At 40.4% G+C, this 24,513-nt stretch overlaps 5 protein-coding genes across 5 annotated transcripts in view; 2 read left to right on the plus strand and 3 right to left on the minus strand.

The window, feature by feature from the left end:
• Positions 1 to 1,574: 1,574 nt before the first annotated feature.
• Positions 1,575 to 3,038, plus strand: nkx2.5 (NK2 homeobox 5). The gene is made up of 2 exons (XM_008279558.1): positions 1,575 to 1,917; positions 2,425 to 3,038. Exons 1-2 carry the CDS (start codon positions 1,575 to 1,577, stop codon positions 3,036 to 3,038), a joined length of 957 nt encoding a protein of 318 aa, XP_008277780.1.
• A 1,608-nt stretch (positions 3,039 to 4,646) lies between these two features.
• Positions 4,647 to 9,165, minus strand: LOC103355684 (vesicle transport protein SEC20). Its single transcript, XM_008279559.1, has 6 exons — positions 9,066 to 9,165; positions 7,791 to 7,883; positions 7,582 to 7,673; positions 7,288 to 7,392; positions 6,471 to 6,589; positions 4,647 to 6,169 (listed from the first exon to the last, which is right to left on the minus strand). Exons 1-6 carry the CDS (start codon positions 9,144 to 9,146, stop codon positions 5,973 to 5,975), a joined length of 687 nt encoding a protein of 228 aa, XP_008277781.1. The 5' UTR covers positions 9,147 to 9,165; the 3' UTR covers positions 4,647 to 5,972.
• Positions 9,166 to 9,552: 387 nt separating this feature from the next.
• atp6v0e1 (ATPase H+ transporting V0 subunit e1) lies at positions 9,553 to 11,727 on the minus strand. The gene is made up of 4 exons (XM_008279561.1): positions 11,505 to 11,727; positions 10,950 to 10,997; positions 10,044 to 10,167; positions 9,553 to 9,916 (listed from the first exon to the last, which is right to left on the minus strand). The coding sequence occupies exons 1-3, from the start codon at positions 11,606 to 11,608 to the stop codon at positions 10,074 to 10,076; spliced, it is 246 nt and encodes an 81-aa protein (XP_008277783.1). The 5' UTR covers positions 11,609 to 11,727; the 3' UTR covers positions 9,553 to 9,916; positions 10,044 to 10,073.
• A 3,875-nt stretch (positions 11,728 to 15,602) lies between these two features.
• rpl26 (ribosomal protein L26) lies at positions 15,603 to 20,047 on the minus strand. Its single transcript, XM_008279562.1, has 4 exons — positions 20,012 to 20,047; positions 19,103 to 19,274; positions 18,871 to 19,011; positions 15,603 to 15,769 (listed from the first exon to the last, which is right to left on the minus strand). The coding sequence occupies exons 2-4, from the start codon at positions 19,268 to 19,270 to the stop codon at positions 15,641 to 15,643; spliced, it is 438 nt and encodes a 145-aa protein (XP_008277784.1). The 5' UTR covers positions 19,271 to 19,274; positions 20,012 to 20,047; the 3' UTR covers positions 15,603 to 15,640.
• A 946-nt stretch (positions 20,048 to 20,993) lies between these two features.
• ppp2r2ba (protein phosphatase 2, regulatory subunit B, beta a) overlaps positions 20,994 to 24,513 on the plus strand; it is a 43,657-nt gene continuing 40,137 nt past the window's right edge. Inside the window, exon 1 of the mRNA XM_008279563.1 lies at positions 20,994 to 21,171. Within this exon, the coding sequence (XP_008277785.1) occupies positions 21,093 to 21,171 (79 nt within the window). The 5' untranslated portion in view covers positions 20,994 to 21,092. The remainder of the gene's footprint in view (positions 21,172 to 24,513) is intronic.

Below are 24,513 nucleotides of genomic sequence, written 5' to 3' on the forward strand. Positions count from 1 at the left end.
GATGAAAACATTTTCCCATGTCTTGTGTTTCCCCGCCGCGCGTTTACTTTATTTCGCCAATTATTACAGCAAGAGCAGGGCCAGTGTTGACTTTCGCTGCGCCCGAGAAAGATTTTACGGCCATTCATCAGCTCGCGAGGCGCACAAATAGTCTTTAAAACTATAAACACAATCGCTGGGTCGGAGACAGGGGGACCCATTTACCCCGTGGCTGCGCTAAACGCTGAAGATAAAACAAACGATAATACTGTCTGTCTCCTGTGACCGTCTCCACAGGCATTAATAGCAGGTTTAGTGCCAACGGTGAGAGGGGGAACGCACGGAGGTTATGCGTCATTACGCACAGATGTCTCCATTTCAGTGCTGTCAATTCGTGTGCTTAATTATTAATAAATTACTTGTGACGCGCCTAACTGACATCTCATTTGCCAGACTGCTGCGAGTTAGTACACCTGGATATGACAAGTGTGAAATGTGCCGCGCAAAGGTGCCTGAGTAGATAAAGACGCACCACGACGTGAAAAAAAAAAATCAACAAAATGGCAAAAATAAAAATCTTAAGCGCAATAATTTGGCACCGCTGTATTGCCTAAGAAAAAAAGTGTCACACATGACACTTATTTAGGATAACCTGGCCCGCAGCGTGGGTGGGAGTGTGTGTGCGCGCTCAGATTTGTTGTCATCTGTTATCACGTCCTGATAAGGCAGACAGCGGCTCCAGAATCTCTTGGAGGCAGACAGCAGAGTGTGTCACTCCCGGTTTCAGGTTCCGTGTTCAGGGACCCAACCTGTTGTCTGCTCCCCTCTTTCTTGACGCTTGTCTGCTCCATTTCCCCTTCGGATGAGGGACAGGCAGACACCCCAAACACTAACACACACACACACACACACACACACACGATCAGACTTATCAGCCCTCTGTTAATTCCTCCTCTCACTGACTTTAAAAAAAAAATGCAAGTTTGGCTCCTTAGTTGCCATTATACCATTTTCATGTACACTATGTTAGATAAATTATTTCTCTTGGTACTTGAAGACGTGTATAAACATCCGGCCAAAGGCTTGGCTGGAACTGGAATGGCGCCTGGTCTGCGCGTAATGACTGCAAAACTACAAACTATGCAATATATATTATTCCTGTCCTAAAGCAAAGCACAGTGGGAAAATTGCAGATTTAAGAAATTATTTCTAGCCATGCTTTTTGGTTTGTTTTTGAAAGAGAACAACAGATAAACTGGTAGGCCTACAGGCAACATCAGGCCTAACTTGTACGAGACTTATCTGCACGTCATTAAATGGGAGTACCAGTGGATCAGCGTCTCTCTGGTTCCTCTCTCTCCCCCCTTTTCTTCCCTCCTCCTCCCTGCGTCACCGACAGGAGAGAGAGGCCAAGAAAAAAGTTTGGAGACAGAGTTGACATTCAAAATGCACACTTCACTCAAGATCAGTCTGGTATACCAAACTAATACTTAAATCCAGTAAATACTACCAGGAAGGAAAGAGGGTTTGTTGACATCTTTTTGTTGCCTCCATATGACTGATTAATAGTTGTTTTTTTTTTTAAGTTCTTGGCAATGTTTCCCAGTCCCAGCACGTCCACTCCCTTCTCTGTAAAGGATATATTAAACTTGGAGCAGAGTCACGACGTTATGGTGTCTTCTCTGGACGTCTCTTCCCGCATGGACTGCTGCTCGACGTCCTCCTCCTCCTCCTGCATGCTGGCCCGCCTGAAGCAGGAGCCTCTCCGGGACATGTCGTCCACCGCCGTCTCGCTGTTTGGAGAGGACATCCACGACTCCAAAGCCGGCAGAGGCAATGCACTCAACTTTGCTTCTACCTTTTATGGCAAATCCCTCATTGAAATGGATATAAACAAGGATGGGAAAACAGACGCGTTTGAGGGGAAACGAAGGAAAGGTGAGTTGATGAGAGGAGAGGATTTCATTTTGCAGGCCTGTACAAAATTAGGCCTACAGGTTCTAGATTTTTGGATTTGCGCAAAAACGCAACGGATGCTCCAAAAGCAGCTCCACTAGAGCAATACGCACTAATATGAGAAGCAGATTGATACTGGACATAGGCCCGGTCACTATTATTTTTTTAAAAGCAAATATCAAATTTGAGCCCCTTGGCCTGCTGATATTTACCATTTCTGAAAGAAAGATTTTATAAAAATCTGTGTTCCAAAAAAGTTCCAAAGTTGGCATTAAATTACTAAATTATGTATGTGCGTAAATTGTGCCATTTTCCCAAAGCGCACACTAAATACATCACTGGATGCCACGGGAGCTGCACCAGTTTGGGCGTTTATATTATTTCTGATATCATCTGCACTACATGTAAATATTTTCTTTAGTATTAGGAAGTCTCATTTACATTTGTATTAATTTCATCCTTTTTTATCTGTGTGTTTGATTTGATTAGAGGAGTTCAGTGTTGCTGCCGAGGTTGTGGAGGACTTAAAGCCCGAGGATCCCGACCGACCCAAGCCCCGGAGACGCAGGAAGCCGCGCGTCCTCTTCTCCCAGGCGCAGGTGTACGAGCTGGAGCGCCGCTTCAAGCAGCAGAGGTACCTGTCGGCCCCGGAGAGAGACCACCTGGCCGGCGTGCTCAAACTGACCCCGACCCAGGTAAAGATCTGGTTCCAGAACAGGAGGTACAAGTGCAAGCGGCAGAGGCAGGACCAGAGCCTGGAGATGGTGTCTCTGCCGCCGCCCAGGAGGGTGTCGGTGCCGGTGCTGGTGCGGGATGGGAAGCCCTGTCTCACGGCAGACACGGCCACATACAACCCCTCCTACAGCATGGGCCACATCAACCATTTCACTTATAACAACTACCCGGCTTTCAGCAACTACACCAGCCCCGGCTGCAACACGAACTATGCATGCAATTACCCCGCAGCCACAATGCAGACTATGCAAGGATCCTCCAACAGCGGGAATTACATGAACTTTGGGGTTGGGGACTTGAATAATGTCCAGAACACTTTCTCCTCCAGTAACGGGGTGTCTTCGTTACACGGCATTAGGACATGGTAAACAAGGGACAACAACAAAAAAAATCCAAATTATTACTATTATTAATTCACTTTAATTGGATTATTTTGTGACTGCATGCATTTTTTTTGAAACATTGCGGAGTTTGTCTAACTTCTTTTACATTTAATACTTTTGGTAAATAGTTTTGTTTTCAGCACCAGTTTTTGTCTGAATAGATTCCTACGTTTTCATTTATTTCCAGCGCTGTGTAATTTGAGAGAGAATAAAAAAAACAAAAAACAAGTTGCAACCACGGTTCCTTAAATGTTATTTTGAAATGTCAATTTGCCAAGGCCATTTTCTATTTATTTATTTTTAATTCTTCCTCCATTTGATGTTGGAAGAGAATTGTCAAATATAAAACACAACATTTTCTGTGGATGACTATAAAAATACAGCCCAATTATATAATCTAATAATTAGGCTGCTATGAAAAAAATATTTTACATCATTATTGTTATTATCACATATTTCTGACATGCACCTACAGCCTCAGTGTGCCTGGTTCAGCTGTGGCTACCATTTCCTGACTCTTTACAAATACTTGAAACAATATTAGACAAACATAAAGTGGGCAGTTCAATATGCAATAATAAACTACAATTATAGTTTCACATATAATCCATGTCTCTGGTTCAGTCACTAGTTGAACTGGTTACAGAGCGACATAAAGGAGCCTGACGATGTACAACCTTTGCATGGTTTGTGTCTGGTTAAAGTGTTCAAGTGGCTATTAGGAAGCTTCCTTCAATATGCTTAAACAAGGTTAAAAGGTTGTTAAAAGTTTACACTTTTTACAACCTACTGTCAGCCGCATGTACTCTACATACACGTGTTTAAAGTCTGCTGCTGCTGCATGGAGCAGAGAAGGCTGTCAGCCATGACCTTGACCTTTCCTAAATGTTTTAAACTAGGATCTGATAAAACAACGCTAAAACGGACGCTTCAATTTTTTAAAAACATCTATTTGACATTTATTGAATTGTATGTAGAAAAATTTTCTACACAGAATTAGCAATATTCCAAGATTCCCTTTTCTCTGCACTTAAAAATTGGACAAATCTTGGTGAAACCTGGTCCAAGTTATTTATTAAATTGAGACAGTAAACTTCTAAAGTTTACCTTCCTAAAACCTTTTCTTCTGGTAGGTAATGACTTTTTCATTTGAAAATTTTCCTGGTTAAGTTTAACTGGACTCACACTCAGTATTAACTATATACTCGTTAAATATTAGCAAGAACAAAGCTTGTGTAATGTACATTTTTCTACATGAATATGGAGTTAAATATATTCCCGGTAGTCGTCTGGGTCCCGTGTTTATACCATCAGTGTGTATGCTCCCAAGAGCTCAGCCCACTTGTCCAGATACAAACCCAAACACTTGATTGACAGTATCTCGGTGCTAAATGCAAGAATAGTCCAATTTGCTTGACAGAGAGCCAGAGGCCTGGCCTAAGTGTGCAGTTATATGAACAGGCTAGGAACCGGCTCTGCCCAACTGCCACCACTTTACATGAGTAAGAGATGCTTAGGCATCTCTCAGGTCTCTCCACACATACTCTGTTGTCTGCTATCATATTTTAAACAAAACCCACTCACAAAAGCACATTTGAAACACCAAATCAGAAGCCTTTGTGTTTATTAATAATCAATACTGACAGCATTTACATATATTTAACAAAACGGCAATGCCAGGCAATTGCAGAAAGGGTAGCAAGGTCATGTAGCTCCTCTGGCCACCCTCTCCTGCGTGGTGTTGAAAAGGCAACGTCAGATAACAGTGCCACACAAACCTAAAAATATCCCCCCTCACCCTCCACCCACACTGGAAAGGGAGAGGGAAACGGGTCGGAATAATCTGCTTTTCCGGGTCTTATCTGAAGAAAGGCAGGGATGCATGCTGTTCTATCTCTGCCAGTGTGAACACTGCTACTCCTTTTCTGAGCTTTTCTGCTCTGCTGCAGCCTCAGAGCCGAGCTTAGACACGAGCAGAGATGGAGCAGGACTCTCACACTTAATAAAGGGTTTCTTTTGTTTTTTGTTTTTGCTTTACATGCTGACTGAATAAAACATGGGGACAATTGTGAGTGCACGTACACAGTACTAGTGCTGTCCAGCCAGTGAAACACAAACTGAGTGAGTGCAGTTGGGCCTGAATCATATTAAAGCTAAAAAAGCATTTTCAGTGTTCTATAATTTAAAAATAGCATCATTATGCAGTTATAAATTACACCATACAGTAATTATACAGTATACGGCCATAAATAGCATTTTCACAAGAAAGTTTGCACAGTGATTATATGATATTGGATGATTAAAAAAAAGGTACCATTAATGGAAACTGTATGACTGTTACACCGACGTGTTCAGTCATACTATTGATCCCAAAGATGCTACGGTGCCATTTCATGCTCCTATTGAGCAACAGCAATTAATAGTATTGTATACTATAATATTAATTAACAACAGATATGCCAATTAAAGTTATTTTTTTCCCGTGATCATCACATTTTCCTGAAATGCTGCTACCACATTCCTCTCTATTACTTTTCAAAAACCCTAAAAATTACTCGCTGTGTCACATGTAAAAATCTGTTTTACATTACCGGCACTCAAGTAAAGATGGACTTCTGACACAGTTTGCACCCTCTATCCCAGAAGAATGATTTTTTTCCTTCAGTGTGACAAATTAAAAACCATGTAAATAAATAAAACGCTGCATAAGCTATAGGTGCGCAAGTTTACCTTCCTCTTTGCGGACAATATTTCACTCTCAGCAGCATCACAGTTCAGTCAAGTGAGCAGTCCACATTCCACCGAGCAGACACTCGAGTGTAACATGAGAAGCAGCGTTCAGGGTTGTGTAAATCGTTTGCGTTGACTATGGAAAGTACTGTAGTGTTTTAATGGGAGAGCTCCTCAGAGGTACCTGGTTTATAGGAAGGGGAACAGTCTCTTCTTGAGGATGTAGAGCACGGTGGCGAGGAAGAGCGCCAACGCCAGGAAGATGAGCAGTTTATCAGTCAGCTCCCTGCGGTTGTACTTGGTGATGAGTTTTCTCCCGAGCTGAATGGTTCCCGTCATGGTCTTAAACTCCTCATTCGTCTCCTGGATTGTTCTCGACGAGGTTGCTTCAAACGGAAAAGGAAACTGTTTTCAACACAAAGCCGCTTCTTGGAAGGAGTTGGGGGTTACACACACACATCATTAACATAAATGGATATTCATTCGGAATGTGAGCATTAAAACAGTCTAACCTTTAAAAAGTTTAATTGCTCTGAATAAACAGGAACATAAACAGCTAACCCTTGATGCTTTCTAAATGTCAAATACATTCAACACAACTCAGTCAATACTCATACTGAAGTATTTAGATAAAAGTATAAATAGGATTATACTGAATGTGCTCTATTGGGTGTTTCCTTCACTTACCTAGTGACGTTATGGTCTCCTCACTCTGCTGAACTTGCTGAGCCATCATCCGGCTGATGTTCATAAGATTTTCCGTTATGTCACTGGTTGTCTGGGCCAGGCCCTCTTTGGTCATCTTCCTGGAACAAAAGAAAAAAGATATTGCTCTATAAACGTCCTCAAGCAAATGATATGTATCGATTTAAAGAACTTGAAAAAAACAAAAACAAAACATTCTTCTGAATACAACACTAAAACAATGCCAGGTTAAAATCAAGTTTTTGCTGACATGTACATACGGTGTTCTTTATATTCTAGAAATGATAAAATAAGTGAAATAAGCAGTCAACGCCATGACTGGGCATTTCCACCTTGAAACTGCAGCATACTCATGACAGTCTCAAAAGCTCAGACACAATTAAAGATGTACCAGAACTAAGGAACTAATTCCAATGACTTATGAAACAGGAAGTTCTGTATCATTATTCTTCTTGTGGTTCAAATATGTATGGCTGAATTACTCCAATATTACAGCTTGCCACTGTGTAGTAATGGTGAGCTAATGTGCTTGAGCTGCAGCAAATAGAGGAAAGATGGGGTGGGTGGAAAAAGAGGCAGAGACTTCATTGAACTGCACATTCTAGAGAAAGCAACGGTGTAGAGTTACATATAAGCCATTTTAAGGCAGGAATCATCATCAGTCATGGACAAAAGCTTCAAAATATGCAACTTGAAACACAGAAAGGAGTGTTTCCTTCAGTGAATGGAGAGGAATTCTAAAGATCCTTTGCGAAATAAGGATGACTGTCTCTAAAATTAGGACACACTGGCAGCTCACCTCTGCCTCACAGCGCTATCAGATCCACTGAGAAGTGCCTGCTTTTCCATGTTGTCGATGGAGAGTTTGCTGGCCAGGTTGGCTTTCCTCCAGGCTGTCTGGTTACTGCAAAACACACAAAAATGCAAGTAAATACACATTTTCACCATATAGGTATTAAGCACATTTATACTTCTCATGCACATGTCAACAGGTTTGGTCAGCAATATTAACACATAAACACCCACTGCATATAGCCAATCATATTTCTGAAAGTCAAGGTATGATAAAATAGTTTCTTCAAAAACACTTTACCTCAACATCTGTTTTTTGTGTCCCTCGACCTGGCTGAGCAAAGCTTGTTTGTCTGACTCTCTGTCCTGCTCCATTGCCATCTGCTCAAAGTCCTGACCAGGAAGCAAAAATCACACATTTTATGTTACGTGAGTGAAAACAATAAAAGTGTTTCATGTAGAGCCTAGAACTCATATTCTGACGTTTGTAAAGACATCCCAAAGTCTCACCTGAATCCTTTGTCTGAGGTTGTGGAAACTCTTCTTCACTTCAGCGTTTACTTCTGTCAGCTTGCTCTGAGGTCCTGGACACTCAATAATGTCCTGGTGAAACAGTGAAACAGGGATGGTTTTAGAATGTGATCCCTCAATGTAAACATGTCTAAACTGTTCAAACAAAATACTGAATGCAAAACAGAATGACACCACAGTCTGAATATAAGACTAAATAAAGAACTGTAGCATTTCCAATTTGGATAATTTTCAATATGAATTATTTGCAGACTATTTTTGCAATCAAGATAAGTCACAATTATGTGTTTGGCATCTTAAAAACAACACCCATTGCAATCAGTACCCAGTAGAAAAGTAAGATTGATGTAAGAAATTAACCTAACAATTATAACTATTCAGGTGACAGTGACATTTATGGTGTGAATTTACCCTAGTAATGTTAACATTAAAGATAAAACCCCCACCAAACATGATGTAGCACATCTTCACCCTACCGTACTACAATAAATATTAAGGGTAAGACCCTAGAGTGAAATAAATTAGGGAGAATATTGTAATTAAATTAAAATTTTAGCTATGACCCCACAAAAATCTACATGAAACACGCTAATTTCAAGGATTTCCTGAATCCCTTTGACCAATATTTGTTTGATTTATGATGAACCTATAAAATATAAGAAAAAATGAATGTAAAATCTGTGGCTGGGCTGTCCTGTCTCTCAAAAACCCCAAATATTCAATTTACAGTGACCTGAAGCAGCAAATTCTCACAATTGAGGACCACTAAATGCTTACTTAGTCAGACTTTTTGATATTATCCGGTTCTGGAATCATACCAACAATAACGTGGACTACAATATTACAAAATAAGCTTAAAGAGACAGTACGTTTAAATAATAAAGAGCTGGGTAACACGAGCTAAACAGTGGCGTCATCTGAAGCCGCACTGGACAATCATTAACCAACATTATGCTAAGGCTCCTGCTTCGAGTCCTTCTGGAACAGTTGTGATTTCCCACTTGCTAAAATTAGTTTAACCAGTCCTTAATAATATTCTACAGTCCGTTTGAACTTACAGAAACAACTTAAAGCACTTTTACTCCACTAGTGGAGGTTTAAAGTGTCGCTGCACCTTCTGGCTGCTTCTAGAAACACTTGATGTAGCTCACATGCTAACAGCTAAAAAAAAACACGATTTCTTTACATGACAAGCTCAACAACCTGCGTGTCCTAACGAAGCATCATCAAGTCTTACCAAATAAATACTCGCACCTGGATGAGAGCCTTGATTTCCAGGTCATATTTGAGTATTTCTTGTTCGCATATTCGGACGTGGACATCTGAGGACGCCATATTGCCAACGTAGCCGGCTGAAACTACGGCGAGCAGGAAGCCGCTTTTTTTCACTTCGACTTAAAATGAACCTTCTATATGTGATAATACTGAAACAACACGAACATTATATAAAAGAAACAACACAATAAGTATAAAGAAATTCACACAGTCCATGAAAAAATCTGGGAACAAACTGCACTTAAATTAAACAAATGTACTGCCTGCATGCCTATTAAGGCAATATTTGGTGGTTAAACACATCCTAAAAATAAAACGCATATATTGTTTACATGTCAACGATTAAAACAAACAAAAAAAATCTAAAATGACATTACTTGCTAGAAAGATTATATCAATACACCTCCAGGAAAGACCACGACTTCATACTTGAGTGAAAACAAAGTACAAAAGTTATGGACCAGTCGAGTTGATTATTAATTTCTTTATTCATTCTCAAATGGATTACATCCATCACTAGCATATACAGACAAAAACAAGATCTCAAACACACCTCACAACAATCATTTAATCAAACATCATCCATATTCACAATAGCATTAAACACAATGTACACAATATATAAACCGGAAAACAAGTGAAGGCTGATTTAATTTAAAGTAAAGCACATCCAGGGACATCTCTTTGTCTTTTGGGAATCATTTTTGTACAAGGCACCAGTGTGGGCATCTCTCAGTAATCACACAGGGATCTGAGTTTTAAGGCGATTCCAGGGAATGATCTCTGTGGAAGCAAACATCCATTGGTTTGCAGGAGTGTCAGGTCCTCGGCTGCAGAGAGAAAGTACAAGAAACATTGTTTTTGAGAAACCAAGCCAAGCAACAAAATGAATTCGCTAGAGGCTACAAATAGGTATAAGGTGAAATAAATGAGTTATATTAAATGCTGGAAGTTTACCTGCACAGTCAGGAGTCCTGGAGGGGCAAATTAAGGCCAGTGATACCTCAGGTACCAGATAGTGTCGGTGGAAAGTGCAGGCCCGAACAGTGGGTTCAACTGAGCAAGAATTGCTATCAACCAGCTGACAGAAAGAAAATAAAACAAGATGAAGCAAGTGAATACAAATATACACATCAAAACACATCCATCTATTCATCAATGGAAACACAATTATAAATCTACACAACATGTCTTATAAGACTACATCTGTTATGTTTATTGGACAGGGTGGCCTTTGTGAAGTAATAGCAGTTGGCTGCAACACTGCTTTGTCTCTACTGCCCTCTTTTGCCCACTGACATGTAACAAAACACCAGCTGTACACTTGCACCAAGTTGTGGCCATAAATAATTTATCACAGAAACACTATATGTACAAATTAATATGGATCAAAAAGGAGGAGGAACACCAACCAAATCAATCAATCACAAGCCTCAGCAAAACAAATGAAGGCCACTTGTGGAAATGTTCTCCAATAGCTTTAACTCATTTCCACTATTGATATCCTACACTTGACCTCCATTGTTTTAGTTAAACATGAATCTATACCTATAATAACCAGCAAATCAATCTAAGGCATGACTCATGTTTTCCCCCTTAGGACACTTCAGGCTTTTAATTGAATCCTATTTTACCTCCAGCAGCTTGTGTTGCATGCTGTTTTTAAACTTTAATGCTCAAACTACTGTTTTTATTAGTTTACTAACTTTGTCTTTCAAATACTTTTATTGATATCCAAATGTGTGCTTTTATGCTCTTACTTGGCTACTGCTCATGTGTGTATATATGTTTTATAACACATAAAATAACTATGACAACACAATGTGGGAGACATTGATGCATATCCTGGATGATAATACTCACAAGAGGTAGCAGCAGACTGCAGTTAAAACCAGCATGGTGACAATCACTCTGTGGGAAAAACAGAATTAAATATTTATAAATGGTTAAATGGTTAACTGGACATCTAATGACTGTACTGATGGTTTTAGAGCACAGCTCCATTTATGCAGCTTGATCTCGTGATGCGAGTGACAAACAGGCAAATAAAGGAAGTTGCATTAAGTTTGGAATATTTTCCAGGATATTCATTCAGACTGGTAAGTGAATACAAATACAAAAATGTCTGTAGATGGAAGTTAGCAACACCAGCATACAGCTTCTTAACACGGAAAATAGGGCTGTCAAATTAGCTTAAGTTAGCTAACAGTAACTTTTACTAACTAGCTAGCAACGTTAGCTCACAAAGTTTAAACTTCCTTAACTGTCTCAAAGTTGTTTAAAACTTGCTTAAATTGACTTTAAAACGCTCACTGTACCCCTGCTCGTGATAAAAGAGAGTAAAGAGCCAAATTAAGAACAAAATACGTAGCTTTAAGTTAGCTCTGCTGAAGGCTAAAGTGAAGCTAACGAACTCACCCTCTGTTCGGTCCTTTGGGGATGAACCAGGGAACGACACCGCCAACAATCCCCCAAAACAGGGTCATCACCGAGATGGCGATCGCAAAGCCCATCTCCGCCATGGTGGGAGTTTTAAAAGAATATCTCAGGAAGTAGAAACTTTTAATTTGAGCTGCAAGTGTCGATCCTCCAGCCGACGAATACAGAGAAGGAAGGCAGCAGGTATCACATGACTCTACCAGAGAGGGAGGGAGGGGGGGAGGCAGCGGGGGACTGCTGCCACTCAGGGGAGGAGATCATGTATGAAGATGAGGGGGGACACATTATAACAGGGAATTTTGAATGGTAAGCACTGACTACACTGTATTTTTGGTAAAATTATGAAGATAAAGTGAGATCAACTTTATTATTTATACAAATGAGGCATGAAAGAAGCGAGACGAGACATATAAGAGCACAATAAGGCTAAAAACAAAGATGACATGATGGATTTACATGTGATAAGAACAGGTAAAATATAATAATGTGGAACAGTCAATGTGTACGTGGAGTTTCTAAAGAGATATAAAGTATAGGATCTGATGCAAACAGGAAAACAGTAAGATATGACAGACATGCAGAGTGTAAGAATTAATAAATTAAACTTAATTTTACTCATTTTCAGACGTTATTTTAGGTTTTGGATTTTGTTTGTTTTATTTTCTCCTTTGCCTGTATGATCGTGTGGCATGTCTAAAATCAAATAAATAAAATTTATCAGTATGGCATGATGGATTTACACATTGATTGTGATTAGACAAGTAATATAAAAGGAATAAAGACAGCTTTACTATGGATTTACATTAAATGTGTACATGCATGTCATTATGGATTTACATATTGATTATATACAGGTATGGCATCATGAGTTTAAATATGTATATGGACAGGTATGGCTGTGCAATAAAGCCAATAATCCTGGCCCACCAAGACCCAAGCACCCCTCCTATATGCTTATTATCAGTCCTAATTTCACACTGTGCTTCAACTTTTTCATACTCCTTATTTCTTTGACCAGCACAATTTGCATGATAATTGCACACTCTTTTGTACATCGATTTTCTTACCTTTCTAAAATGAAACATCTATCTATGCCTGTGCAGGTGTGTCATGACAGATCTATATATAGATATGTATAGGTATGGCATGATGCATATTAATGAACCTAACTGAAGGACACACACGGTGTATAGAATTGTACTTTTACACAGGATGGTAGTGCTGCACTTCTATTATTGCACTCAAAATTATAGAATGAAAAGACCAGTGTTGACATGATGTTACTGCACATGAAGAGCTGTAAAGAGAACAGTGTTGTATTTTGTTGTTGATCTGGAAGAGCAATAAAGAGGAAAAAAATTGTTCCATTTAGTTGTTGAGCGATGTGGAGACAAACAGTGTTGCATGGTGTTTCTACACTTGAAGAGTGAAAGGGAGAGAAGCAGTGTTGGGTGAATTGTGTTGCACTTTTATGCTGTAAAGAGAAAACAGTGTTAAAGAGATGTTTCACTGGAAAGGGGTGCACCAGTATGAGCCCTTCTGCATTAACTGATGGTTGAAGTTGCTTTATTTATGTAAAGGTGGACACAGAATCTGGGCACCAAAAGCGAGATTGATGGGTTAGCCTGTGAGATCACTGTTGTAACTTATGCTACAAGTCTAACCTGCTCTGGAGGGGGTATATGTAGAGTTTTGGATTAATATCAGCTGTAAGAATTGTCTCCCTTTCACCAAATCGCTTCCTGATGATTCTCAATGAGTGGTACAGATTCTCAGCTGAAGGATTATGTTTTATCCGCAAACCTGTTGATCTACACGTTACCAGTATCACAGAACAAAGCTGTGCAGTTGCAGCTTCTTGCCATCTTACTGGAACCTACATGCATTCAGATAGGAATGCAGAAAATGCATAAATGTGTTTTTATTCTTGGTCCTGTTTTGCAGCCAAATCCGACTTACACTGCTGATACTGAAGCTATCAGAACACTGTCTGCTGGTATTTATCACCATGAATATTCAGTCAATGACACTGATTTAGTTTAGATATGTCCAAAGGCTAAAGTGATATCCTTCATTATGAAAGTGTCAGACTTTGGTACATTTCTTTGACATCATGTTTAAATGCATAAGGTTAAACAGCTCTAATGTACAAAAAAAAAACCAAAACATTTTTAGAATCATCATCGTTCTCCATTATAACAGTCTGTTGAATGAGCCAGGCAGCCCGCTAATGGCTCTTTTTGTGCAAAAGAAGTCACCTGACACCCAGTGGGTTTTCACATTTGATGTGGTGTTTTTGGTACATAACATTAAACACTGATAAGCAGGAAACTATTAAAAATACATTTGAAAAAAGATTTTGGAAAAGCCTGAGTTACAAGTCAATACACAGTAGGTAGGTAACAAAACAACACTTAGTGTCGGGGTGAAGCCTGCGTTAACAAAGAAAGTCGATTAACACTCATAACTCAACTCGGCGTATATGCATGAATACAGGACTGCTGCAATTGTGGCATTCACCGAAACCAGGCTAAGCAGCAATGACAGCGACAGTTCTCTGCATATTGACAGCTTTGGGACAGCAATAAGGCTCGACCGTGACTGTCAGCTGACAGGGAATTCCTAGGAAGTCTACATCCACCCTAAAGCAAAGGCAGCTGCAGCTTCAGATCCCATCATGACTGTGCTTAACAGATTGGAGCTCATGTCCCCTGACTCTCCAAAATTCACCCTTGGCGATTTTATGAATCTATTTGTTCATTTTGTGTTTTATTTTCTATTGTTTATTTTTTTTGATGTATTTATATTAAATACTCAGTGAGCTTCTGATTTGCCCCAGGGGATAAATAAAGTTAACTGAATTAAATTGAATTGAACTGAATAATACCCACTGGAATCTCTGATTGGGATTTTAGGTTTTGTCAAACCGGTTAACACAAACAAAAACCTGGCTCTATCAAAACTGCTTCGTGGTTTAGCCCTCAGGTGACATAATATATTGTAATTTAAATGCAGCATGGCATTCTGTATTGCTTTTAGACATTTATTGATATAGCTGCCATGAATTGGATTCAGTGAGTTACAACTTGTGTTCATATTAGTAGACAGTAGAGTCACTTACGGGCTTTGTTGATAAAACACCTGTTGACCTATGTCTGCGTTAATCATCTGTGTATTGCCATGCCAAGCTACTTCTGAATTATCAGTCATCTCTTGATATCATTTGTGCACACTATATTTAGGCTAATTTTTATTAATGAAAGTTACTTAGGATAAATGTTTTGGATCTTAGTCTTTTTGATAGCATCATACAGGATAAACCAGGTCCGACCTCAGCCTCTCAGTAACTTTGATCATTTAATATTATCCCTGCTGAATCGAAACACATATAGACATGACTTGCTCTTGTCATTTTTTACTTTTGAGAAAGTTTGCACTTTAAATGTGCATGTTTCACCTTTTCAAATCAATGACACATTTAAATTCTTTCCTAAAATATTAGCATTTCACTTTTGGAGACATATTTGTGATTCCGCCATCAGCCCTTTCCTTTTGGAATGTCATGCTCTGGCACTCGTCAACCTGGAGTCCATCTGTTCAATACTATCACATGCAGAAATGTGTATCAGGGTATTTGCACCATCTTACCAGCTCAGTTTGACATCTTTACAATCTTTAAGGATCAACAGAACTCTGAACTGCCAGGCCTCATACACCTCTGCACTCTTTAGCATGCAAATGTCACATAAAAAAAACTTTTCTCCACAATTTAAAATTTGTTTCTCTATAAAAGGAAAACTTCCAGGAAACACCAGAAGGAAATTAAATTTCAACTTTCATAAACTGTTTGGCTAAAGCAGCACTTGTTCAAAAATGATAATGTTGTGTATGCTTGCAGGGCTTAAAACAACAACAAAAACAGGTATCTGACACCTCATGAAAGGTGGATTATAAACTATCTGAGTTAGACTACCTCATGGATGCTTGAAAAAGAAAATTGCTAATGTTCATTTAAATGTCCATAATGCACCAGAGCCACAATCTGTTGACATTTAAAACACGACAGACAAAGTGAGGTCCATTTTATACAGTTTATTGTTAGCAAAAGATCATTTTCACTCCTGCATTTTCTCAATGGTCTCCTCCTTGTATTTGCCCTTCTCCTTTCCATCGGCGCGAGACTTGGCCTTGCGCTCCAAGATCTTCTTGCGGTCCTTGTCCAGCTTTAGCCTGGTGATAACCACCTGCAGAGAAAAACAATTGGGATGGTTAACATCTCACTGACAGCAGTAGCAATCATGTCAAGAAACAAAAATGTCTGAAAATAAACTAAAACCTGGCAACTTCACATCATTTATATCACTGCACTTTCACAACTACCAACGAGACCCGTGACCAATAGACATTCCATCTTAGCTATAAAGCTGCTGTTCCACACGAGGTAGGTTTCTGCACATTTAAGTCACACCATTACACCAAACACATGGTTTATCAATCCAAAAATGACCCACTGCTGTCAAAACTTCCCAAACAACCTTTGTAAGGCTGTAAAAACAGCACAGTAGCACATAATCTTGGGTGCATTCCATAATAGGAGTCTATTCCAGGGCCTCAGGTGTAATGTGTGCTGCATTTCTTACTGGACACAATATAAAAAGAAAATACTCATTACTGCAATTACGTGCACCTGTGCCTTTTCTGCTATGACACATCCAAGCGGTGAACACTCGCCTGTTCAGCCCATTCCTCCACTGCCAGTATCAAAAGTGGAATTTGCTTTGGCCAGCTCACATGGTCTGAGTGCACTGCAAAACACTGCTTTGTGGACTTTTCATCAATCTGTCACTACTGGCTTACACACAACCCACCGACATTCTACAACCTGGTACCACTTTAACTACATGAATACAAATGGACCTGCAAAAAAGGGAAAATACTGAACACAACAAAATGTTACTGGAGTTGCGCAATTTAGTTGATTTATCAATTGAGTAAAAACTAATCAGGAGCTGTGCTGATAAATAGTCATTTTCAAAATGAAAGTATTAAACATGTCTGAGTTCCAGCATCGTCAGCTGTGTGGATTTGTTGCAGCGGTTTTCACGATTATGTGATAGTAAATTCAACATTCTTTTTAAATATTTTCAACCATTAGTCAAACAAAACAGGATGTTTGTTGACATTGCTGTGGGCTTTAGATACCCTGGCATTTAGAGAGACAACTATAAGAAAATCAGCAGTTATTAGTCACTTATAATGCATTAACATAAAAAAGCCACAGCCACTTGGTTAGAAAGAACTGCAGGGCTGGCAGGTTTGCTAGAGAGACTTGAACATTAAAGACATTACATGTCTCTCCAGGTGTTTTCATCTTTTTTGGCTGATTAGACCTCTGTGTGGGTGTAAGATGGGCAGAGCTACATTGAAATGCAAGTGAGATCTGCAGATTTCTTTAGTAAGTGTGAGTTTCTCTGACGTAACAGGCACATTAACACTAAGAGGAGAGCCAGGTAGCTGTCAAACAGCCTGTACAGGGAACAGTTTTCAAAGGAAGACTAAGTTGGCATTTTAAAATAAATACGTAGTCGTGAATGCATTACATTTCACATTTGTACATGTTTTGCCACATTTACTGAAGAGACCAGCAGAAACTTTAAAAATACCTTTCAAAACAATGCACTAAACTACAGCCCCCCACTCAAAAACATGTTTAGCAATTTTACTTGTCTTGAATATTTGACTGTAATTGTGCAGAATGGTGCGCGTGTGTGTTCAGCATTGCCACAAGAAGACTGTTTGCAAACGCATCCACTGAATGTGCAAAGTTTCTCTGAGCTCACCTACAATCTGTGTTGAAAGTGTGTACCTGTGAGCATGATTCACAGCATCACAACTACTACAGTCCTGAAGCCAATCCTGGTCTAACAGGCAACCTGCACAAGTGTGATGTGAAAACTAAGTGCACACACACACACCCTGAGGAAATATCCTGTATCCAGAACAAAATGATCTGCAACTTGCAATGTTTCTTATATATTTATTGATTCTAAATTTTTCAATGAGGCGGCATAGATGCTCGAGTTTCTAACCAGGTAGTTTTCAAAAAGACAAATATCCTCGGTAATTCTATATAATTTTAAACGTGTGGAGGGCTCTTTGAAAATCACCACATTTTAATTTTCATCTGATGGTCAAAACTTAACCTTACAAAATGCTCCTAAGCAGTATTTCTGACACTGTCATTTGTGCAAGTCGATTACATTTCTGGTGTAGAGGGGATTTTTTTTCAGATAACCATGTACAGTCCAATCTCAACAAACATTAGTAACTGTTTTATTACTTTCCTACAACTTTTCAGAGACACTGAGACTTCAGTTGAACTTTGTTTTGCACTGCCCTCCGTCAATAACTTCAAATCATTCTGTTAATGCTCTTTGTGCTTAAATTCAAGCATTGTTTCTCTACGGACACTTGCATATTTTGACAAGTGTCATTTCATTACAAACTGCAAGAACATTCTGCAATTACAAGACTTATTTGCAGCACACAAAAACTGCTCTTTTATGCCAATTTATCTTCTCAGTCTTGTTAAGTCGAAGACTGCTGTAATATGCTATCAGTTCCAAATTTAGTGCAGACACTGTAACATTTATTGTTGAGGCTATTTTAAACAAGCTGGTGAACAAGGGGGCAGAAACCTTGATTGTGAAGTAGTAGAAGCTAAAAGTAAAAAAATATATAGTCAACAACTGATGGAAAAGATGTACCATCTCAGTGATCAGAAAACTTGAATGACCCAAAGAAACCATCTCTTAAACGTGTAAATGCAGACAAAAAATACACAATAATATAATGCAGTCTAAAGCAAGCCCATTAATTACAGCCTTCAAAATTTACCATGAGATTGACTTAACACCTTTCTGACAACTGAACAAATGTTCACTGGATAACAAGTATTCTACCTGTTAAACTACCAATCCAACACTGGAAAAATAAATCACACACTCTCTGGTCTGTCAAGCAACATCTGAACCATAAAAACAAGTTGGACTTCACAACAAAAATTTTGAAAAAAAACAGTTATACATGAACAGTGAAACGGCATGAATCACTTTAGATGGAGCTTTAGTGACAATATTAACTGAACTTTAAGAAGATGCCAACAAGGTTTAAGATCAATCTTTGAGGTGTGAGTATTGCCAGGCTCCCACACAGGTGTACATTCCCTGACCACCTATGTAATACCCAGATACAGAACAAGTTGCTTTAACACAACTATCTGCCTCTTTTTTTAATGGGCCCGACACAACCACACACACTGAGGATCAACTCCACTGTGTCTCACCTTGCTGGGGTGGATGCCGACATGGACTGTGGTTCCGTTGGCCTTCTCTCTCTGCACGCGCTCGATGTAGATGACGTACTTCTTCCTGTAAACCTGGACTACTTTGCCAATCTGCTGGCCTTTGTAGTGTCCACGGACAACCTGTGTGTGACAGCGCAAGCAGGTTAAGGACATGTAGCTTACACTTCATACATCAGCTATGACAAGTCAGCAGTAAGACAAACTACAATACCTGGACTTCGTCATCTTTGCGGATGGGCATGGACCTCACGTTGTACTTCTGGCGGAGCTCCTTGGACAGGGGGGAAGACATGATCTTCCTCCTGATGTGTGAGGGGGCATTGAAGTGCCTCTTGCGGTTCTTGCGGCGGGAGGATGTTACAAATGGATTCAGCTTCATGATGCTGTGAGAAAATGCACACAGATTAATCGCCTGTTGACAATTACGTTTACAAGTGTCAAACGCAGCACATAGTTGACAAATATCCCTCAGTAGCTGCTGAAACTGTGAATCCTGCAAGGACCAATAATTACAGGAAAAGTAAAATGAGGTAGGTTGGGAAATAAAGGCCAACTACATAACGTCTGTCCTACAATTACTTTTCCTGCATACCATCTCCTCCACAACACATAAAGCAACGTTGTATGACAGAATCTAACGTTTCCGATGCTCATCCAGTGTGTAGTTTTAACGCACTGGTTAGTTAGCTTTACTCGGGTATGCTAGGTCTTCAAGGATGACTGCTAAGCTAACGAAGTGCGCTAAGGAGCTAGCATAATATAGCGCAGTAAATGGACCATTTACAGTTCTGTGACATCTTGGTGAAACTACAGAGGAAGCAGCAGACTAAATAGAAAGCGAATAAGCTGTAAATTGAGTTTTATATTGTTCATGAACACCCGGAATTAAGTAGCTTCACTATCGGTGGCAGACATGCGGCTATTGCCGAACCGAAGACGGAGAGCGAACACAGGCAGCCTTTATTTTAGTCATCTATCACCAAAATCGGGTCAATATTTACTATTTTTTAATTGTACACATGTTTACGTGGTGTTTAGACTTGTACATGGACACACATTGGCATGAAACGGAGGATGGATGGCGATAACTTTAGTCAAATTTTCTGCCAGGAATTCTTACCCTGCCGTTTGCTCCTCTATGGCCGGCGGAAAAGAGGCTCGAAAAGTACTTCCGCTGGCATTAGTTCACACTCAAATCTCGCGATATTTCCACGGGGAGCCGTTTCAAAAACACAGATAAACGCTCAAACGTGACACAATTCGGCTGTATGAGCGAGTTTAACACTTTGACGTGGGGTTCGAGTGGATAAAGTGATTTGCAAGTGATTTTTATTTTTTTTGGTTTTTTTGGGCAACTTATTAGTGCAATATTCTGCATTATTGCTGCACGTTTAAGTTCGCGCGTACCCTTTTACGAGCCAAATCAAACACAATTCATTGGTTTTATTTTTTGCGACGTCATAAAGTTTTCTGGCCATATGAAATAATACCACAAGATGGCGCCAAACATAATTAATCGATAGCTTGGTCAGCAAACAAGTTTTATCTATGATTCATCAAGTTCTGGCCTCTGTTTATACCACACTGTGGTTATAATATATACACATATATTGCCTATTTATATAGATATTTTACCAGTAGGGCTGAAAAGTGAAAACTAGCAGTAGGAAGAAACACATTTGTCTATAAAAACATACCATAAATTAGCTTGTCCAGGTAGGCATATTTAGTGGCCTATCAAATTTATAGGGGAACAACTTTATCTATCAGCTGTAGTTGCTTTTTTTTTTTGTTTTTTTTAACATAAGCTGACAAATAAACACGAGGGGGGTGTTTACACCGGGAGACCACACATGTACATTGACCTCCCCTCTGTGAGCACACACCGACCCCCTGTCCTGCTCCAACTAGTCGCCTTCATCGGCTGCACGGAGCGAACTGCCGACAGGGAGGCGGAGGCGCGCTGACACCGTGCGCTGTTTTTGCTCCCCGGGCGGCGCGCAGTTGTACCGGAGCCTGTCTGCTTTCCTGCCTGCCTGCGAAAAGTGATGCTGTCATAGCCCCCTGCGCCGCGGACATATAGCCTCCTTCCCCTCCCGCACCTCCCCGGATCCTCTCTGGCCAGGCTGTCGCGGCAGCAGTGCGGATGTGGAGCCCGCAACGCAACGCTCTTCACCCGTCGGCAAGCACCGGAGAAGAAGATGAAATGTTTTTCCCGTTATCTCCCGTACCTCTTCCGCCCTCCGAGCACCATCCTGTCCTCCACTTGCCACACCGAAGGTAGGGTGGGACACCATGGTTTTTTTTTTATTTTCATTTTTCCAAGGGGCTGTGAGTTGTACATGTAGTTTGTGCGTGTGACATGTGAATGTTTATCCCTGACACATACTGTATACATGTGCAGAAGTTAGATTGGCCAATTGCAGGGCTAACCTGCATAGCCCAATGCAGGTTTACCACAGTGCATGAAGTTGTGTGAGCTATTCTTAAATCTAGATGTGAGGCAGATGTAAAGCTTTCTGATGCAAATTACAGGAGACATTTATAGGCAGTGTGTGTGTGTGTGTATGTGTGTGATTGTAGAGTAGCACTCCTCGTCTCACTCATTTGCTTCCTTGAAAGCTGTCAACACACAGGCCTACAGCATGCCAAGAGGGAAAGTCAGTTTGTGGAGTTGCATGACAAGTACCCCCAATACCCCTTACTCCTAGTTCCCTCATTTATTTCACCAAAATGCTTCTCAGACGACATCCGTCTTAATTCACTCAGTTCAGAGTGTGTGGGGTCTCCTCAAATGCCAAAACCTTTTCTTTCTTTCTTTCTTTCTTCTTCTTCTTCTTTTTTTAATAAAACACCTAGTCCATACAGAGTTATTTCCCTGGAGTTGCACAGAGTTAAGACATAGAATTGACCCGCCATCTTAGCAATAAATGGTCTCATATGCTGCCCGGTCAATTCATCCTGCTGATTGTGCTGTCAGACGCAGCCCAAGAGGGTCTGAGTGTTTGTATAACCAGCCATTTACTAGGTCATAATGTGGAGACTGAGGCATTGCATTATTTAGCTTTGCATGGTTGCCCTCCTTCCTGTGCGCGCTCTGCCCTCAGCCCTCTGGCACAGGAAGGAAGATAGTGTGGTACAGTGTACAGTGCAGTATGTGGTGGTCATAGCCAGGGCCCTTCACAGCCTGTGCAGCTGACCTATATACTGTTTATATTCATAAAGACGTAGAAAGACGTGCAAGCTGTCAAGGCATACTCAGTATGTCACTCACTCACTTATGCACTCTTCTGCTCCATTACATCCTTTACCTTTCCCCCTTTGAAACTTTTACTCCGTGTTCACTCCCATCCACAGTTCCCATGAGCAATTTTTACATGGATTGGCCACTTGAAAACATCAATTTGTAGAATACACATGAGATACAGGTTGGATACAGGTTACAAAAGATACACAAAAATAGGGTTTGCAGCAAAAGAAGATGGAGTCCAATAAAAAACTACAAATGTTTTTGGAAAGCTGAATGCAAACTTTTTTCCCCCTAATGTGTCTTAAAGAGTGCAAAAGATGTGGATTTGTGGAAGAAAAATCAGCATCTAGTCATGGATTTACAGGTTTTAAGTTTGTGAATGTAACATTTGTCCAACACATTTAAATAAAAACAATAATGCACAGAAAAAGTATTCCACTGACAATTACAACGGTGTCATTTTAAGTTGAAATTCATGTATTCATATATGTTGCCTGTGAGAAAATCATCAGTGTTATCTCAAAGCAGCTCAAGTACAACAACATCTAAATCAAAACATAACAGCTACATTTGAGCTCCTAGATGTCAAGCAGCGAAGCCAACAAACAGTCTTTTTTTCCTCTGTCTTGGCACCCACTCCCACTCTCTCAACTTACTTTCTTACTCAAACCCTGAGATAAGGGAGTGGTACAATAGAGGAAGTGATAGATCACACAACATGGAGCTGCAACGATCTGCCACAGTAATATGATACATGATCCTGTGCTGCTCTCTGTGTGGAGAAATATGAAACAGTTGTACACAGGAAGCAAGAGCGAGAGATGTCGAATCTCGTGTGCTGGAGGCCAGTGATGACACAGCAGATGACCTTGGTAATATGATGTGTAAAAAATAAAAAGACAAAGGCCATTTCCTCTGCACGCTAACCACTGAATTTATGTTTTTAAAAAAGTAAAAACAAACAAAAAAAACAATGTAAACATGCTTGTGCACTGCTCAGTGCGTGCGCACGTGTTTGCATTGCTTGGAAGCTTGTGTTTGCACTCTCTGTCGTGACCTTGTTGCAAGGTTTTGCCCTTCCATTAGACCGGCTACTCTTGAGGAGGCTGGTCGGTGCATCACTCCAGTCCTCCTTCATGTCCGCTCCAGCTGAGCAGAGTTCACCCCAGGGAGGATGAGTGTGCAGTTACCATGTTAGTGGAAAATACATTATATAAGCCTCGTACTGGACCATAGAGTGTGTGTGTGCGCGCGCGTGTGTGTGTGCGTGTGTTCTCTTTGTTTATCTGGGCCATTGTGGGGAATAGTGTGCCAGCATCACTCGGATTCACCTGGGTCCTGTCTCTGAGGGATTCACGGCCAGCTTTTGTCTGCCTCTGTTTTGCCCCCTGTGTAATTTTGCATGAATCTCGATTTATTTTTTTGTCCCCCGGTGTTTCCTTCCCCCCGACCCTCTCCACTTCACGTCGGTGTGTCAGTTCTGGTGTGATAGATTAAGTCTTAAAGTTTTCTGATGGCTGCGTGTATGTGCGTCACGCTGCTGCTGTTTTGTGTTTGAGTCAGGAAAAAAATGTGCGTCCCCAACTGACACCTCACCACATCTCACGCTGCCATCAATCAACAGAGCTGGTCCTGCATCAGCTTCCTCATCTTCCTCCTTCTAGTTGCTGTAGTGTGTGTGTGTGTGTGTGTGTGTGTGTGTGTGTGTGGGAAGCACTGTGATATATTATTTGTTTGAGAGTGACATAAAAAAGCAGAACGGAGTTGTGAAATTTTTCAGATTACATCTGTGACAAGTCTTTGTGATTAATGACTGTAGTTGACGTGTCTTGTGTCATGTGTGTGCAATAGTATGTGTATTTTTGCATTTTTGCATCGGTTGTTTTATTTATAAGAGAAGCCTCTTGTGGCAGTGCCTGGAGGGGGGGCTTCTGTTGGCATTTTGACAAAGCGTGACACTGAGTTGGGGTTTTGTGTGTGAGGAACACGGCGTATGCTGGTGTGCATTTCATTTGTTCTGTTATCATACATCCCGTTGTGTTGTGTTGTTATCCTGACAGACAACCCAGTTCACAGCTCAGAACACACTCCTCGTAATCGTCCTGTCCTTGAATGCCGCTGGGGACAAACACCGTACATACAGAACTCACATAATTCACACACTTGTACACGTGACTGTTCCGTTTCAGTTTGGTCAGCTCTTCCAAAAACGAGACTGTCCTTAAAGGGGAAGGCTGCTCCAGCAATTCCTCTTGGACTCACAGAAAGTTCACTGTTGACTTGCAGAAACTGTGGATCCTACTTTTTACATATTGTGACTCTACAGTGACCTTTTAATTCCATACTTGAAGTTTGTAACAAAGGGTTTCTGT

This window comes from Stegastes partitus, unplaced genomic scaffold (genome assembly GCF_000690725.1).
Source record: "Stegastes partitus isolate 25-593 unplaced genomic scaffold, Stegastes_partitus-1.0.2 Scaffold164, whole genome shotgun sequence".
NCBI lineage: Eukaryota > Metazoa > Chordata > Actinopteri > Pomacentridae > Stegastes > Stegastes partitus.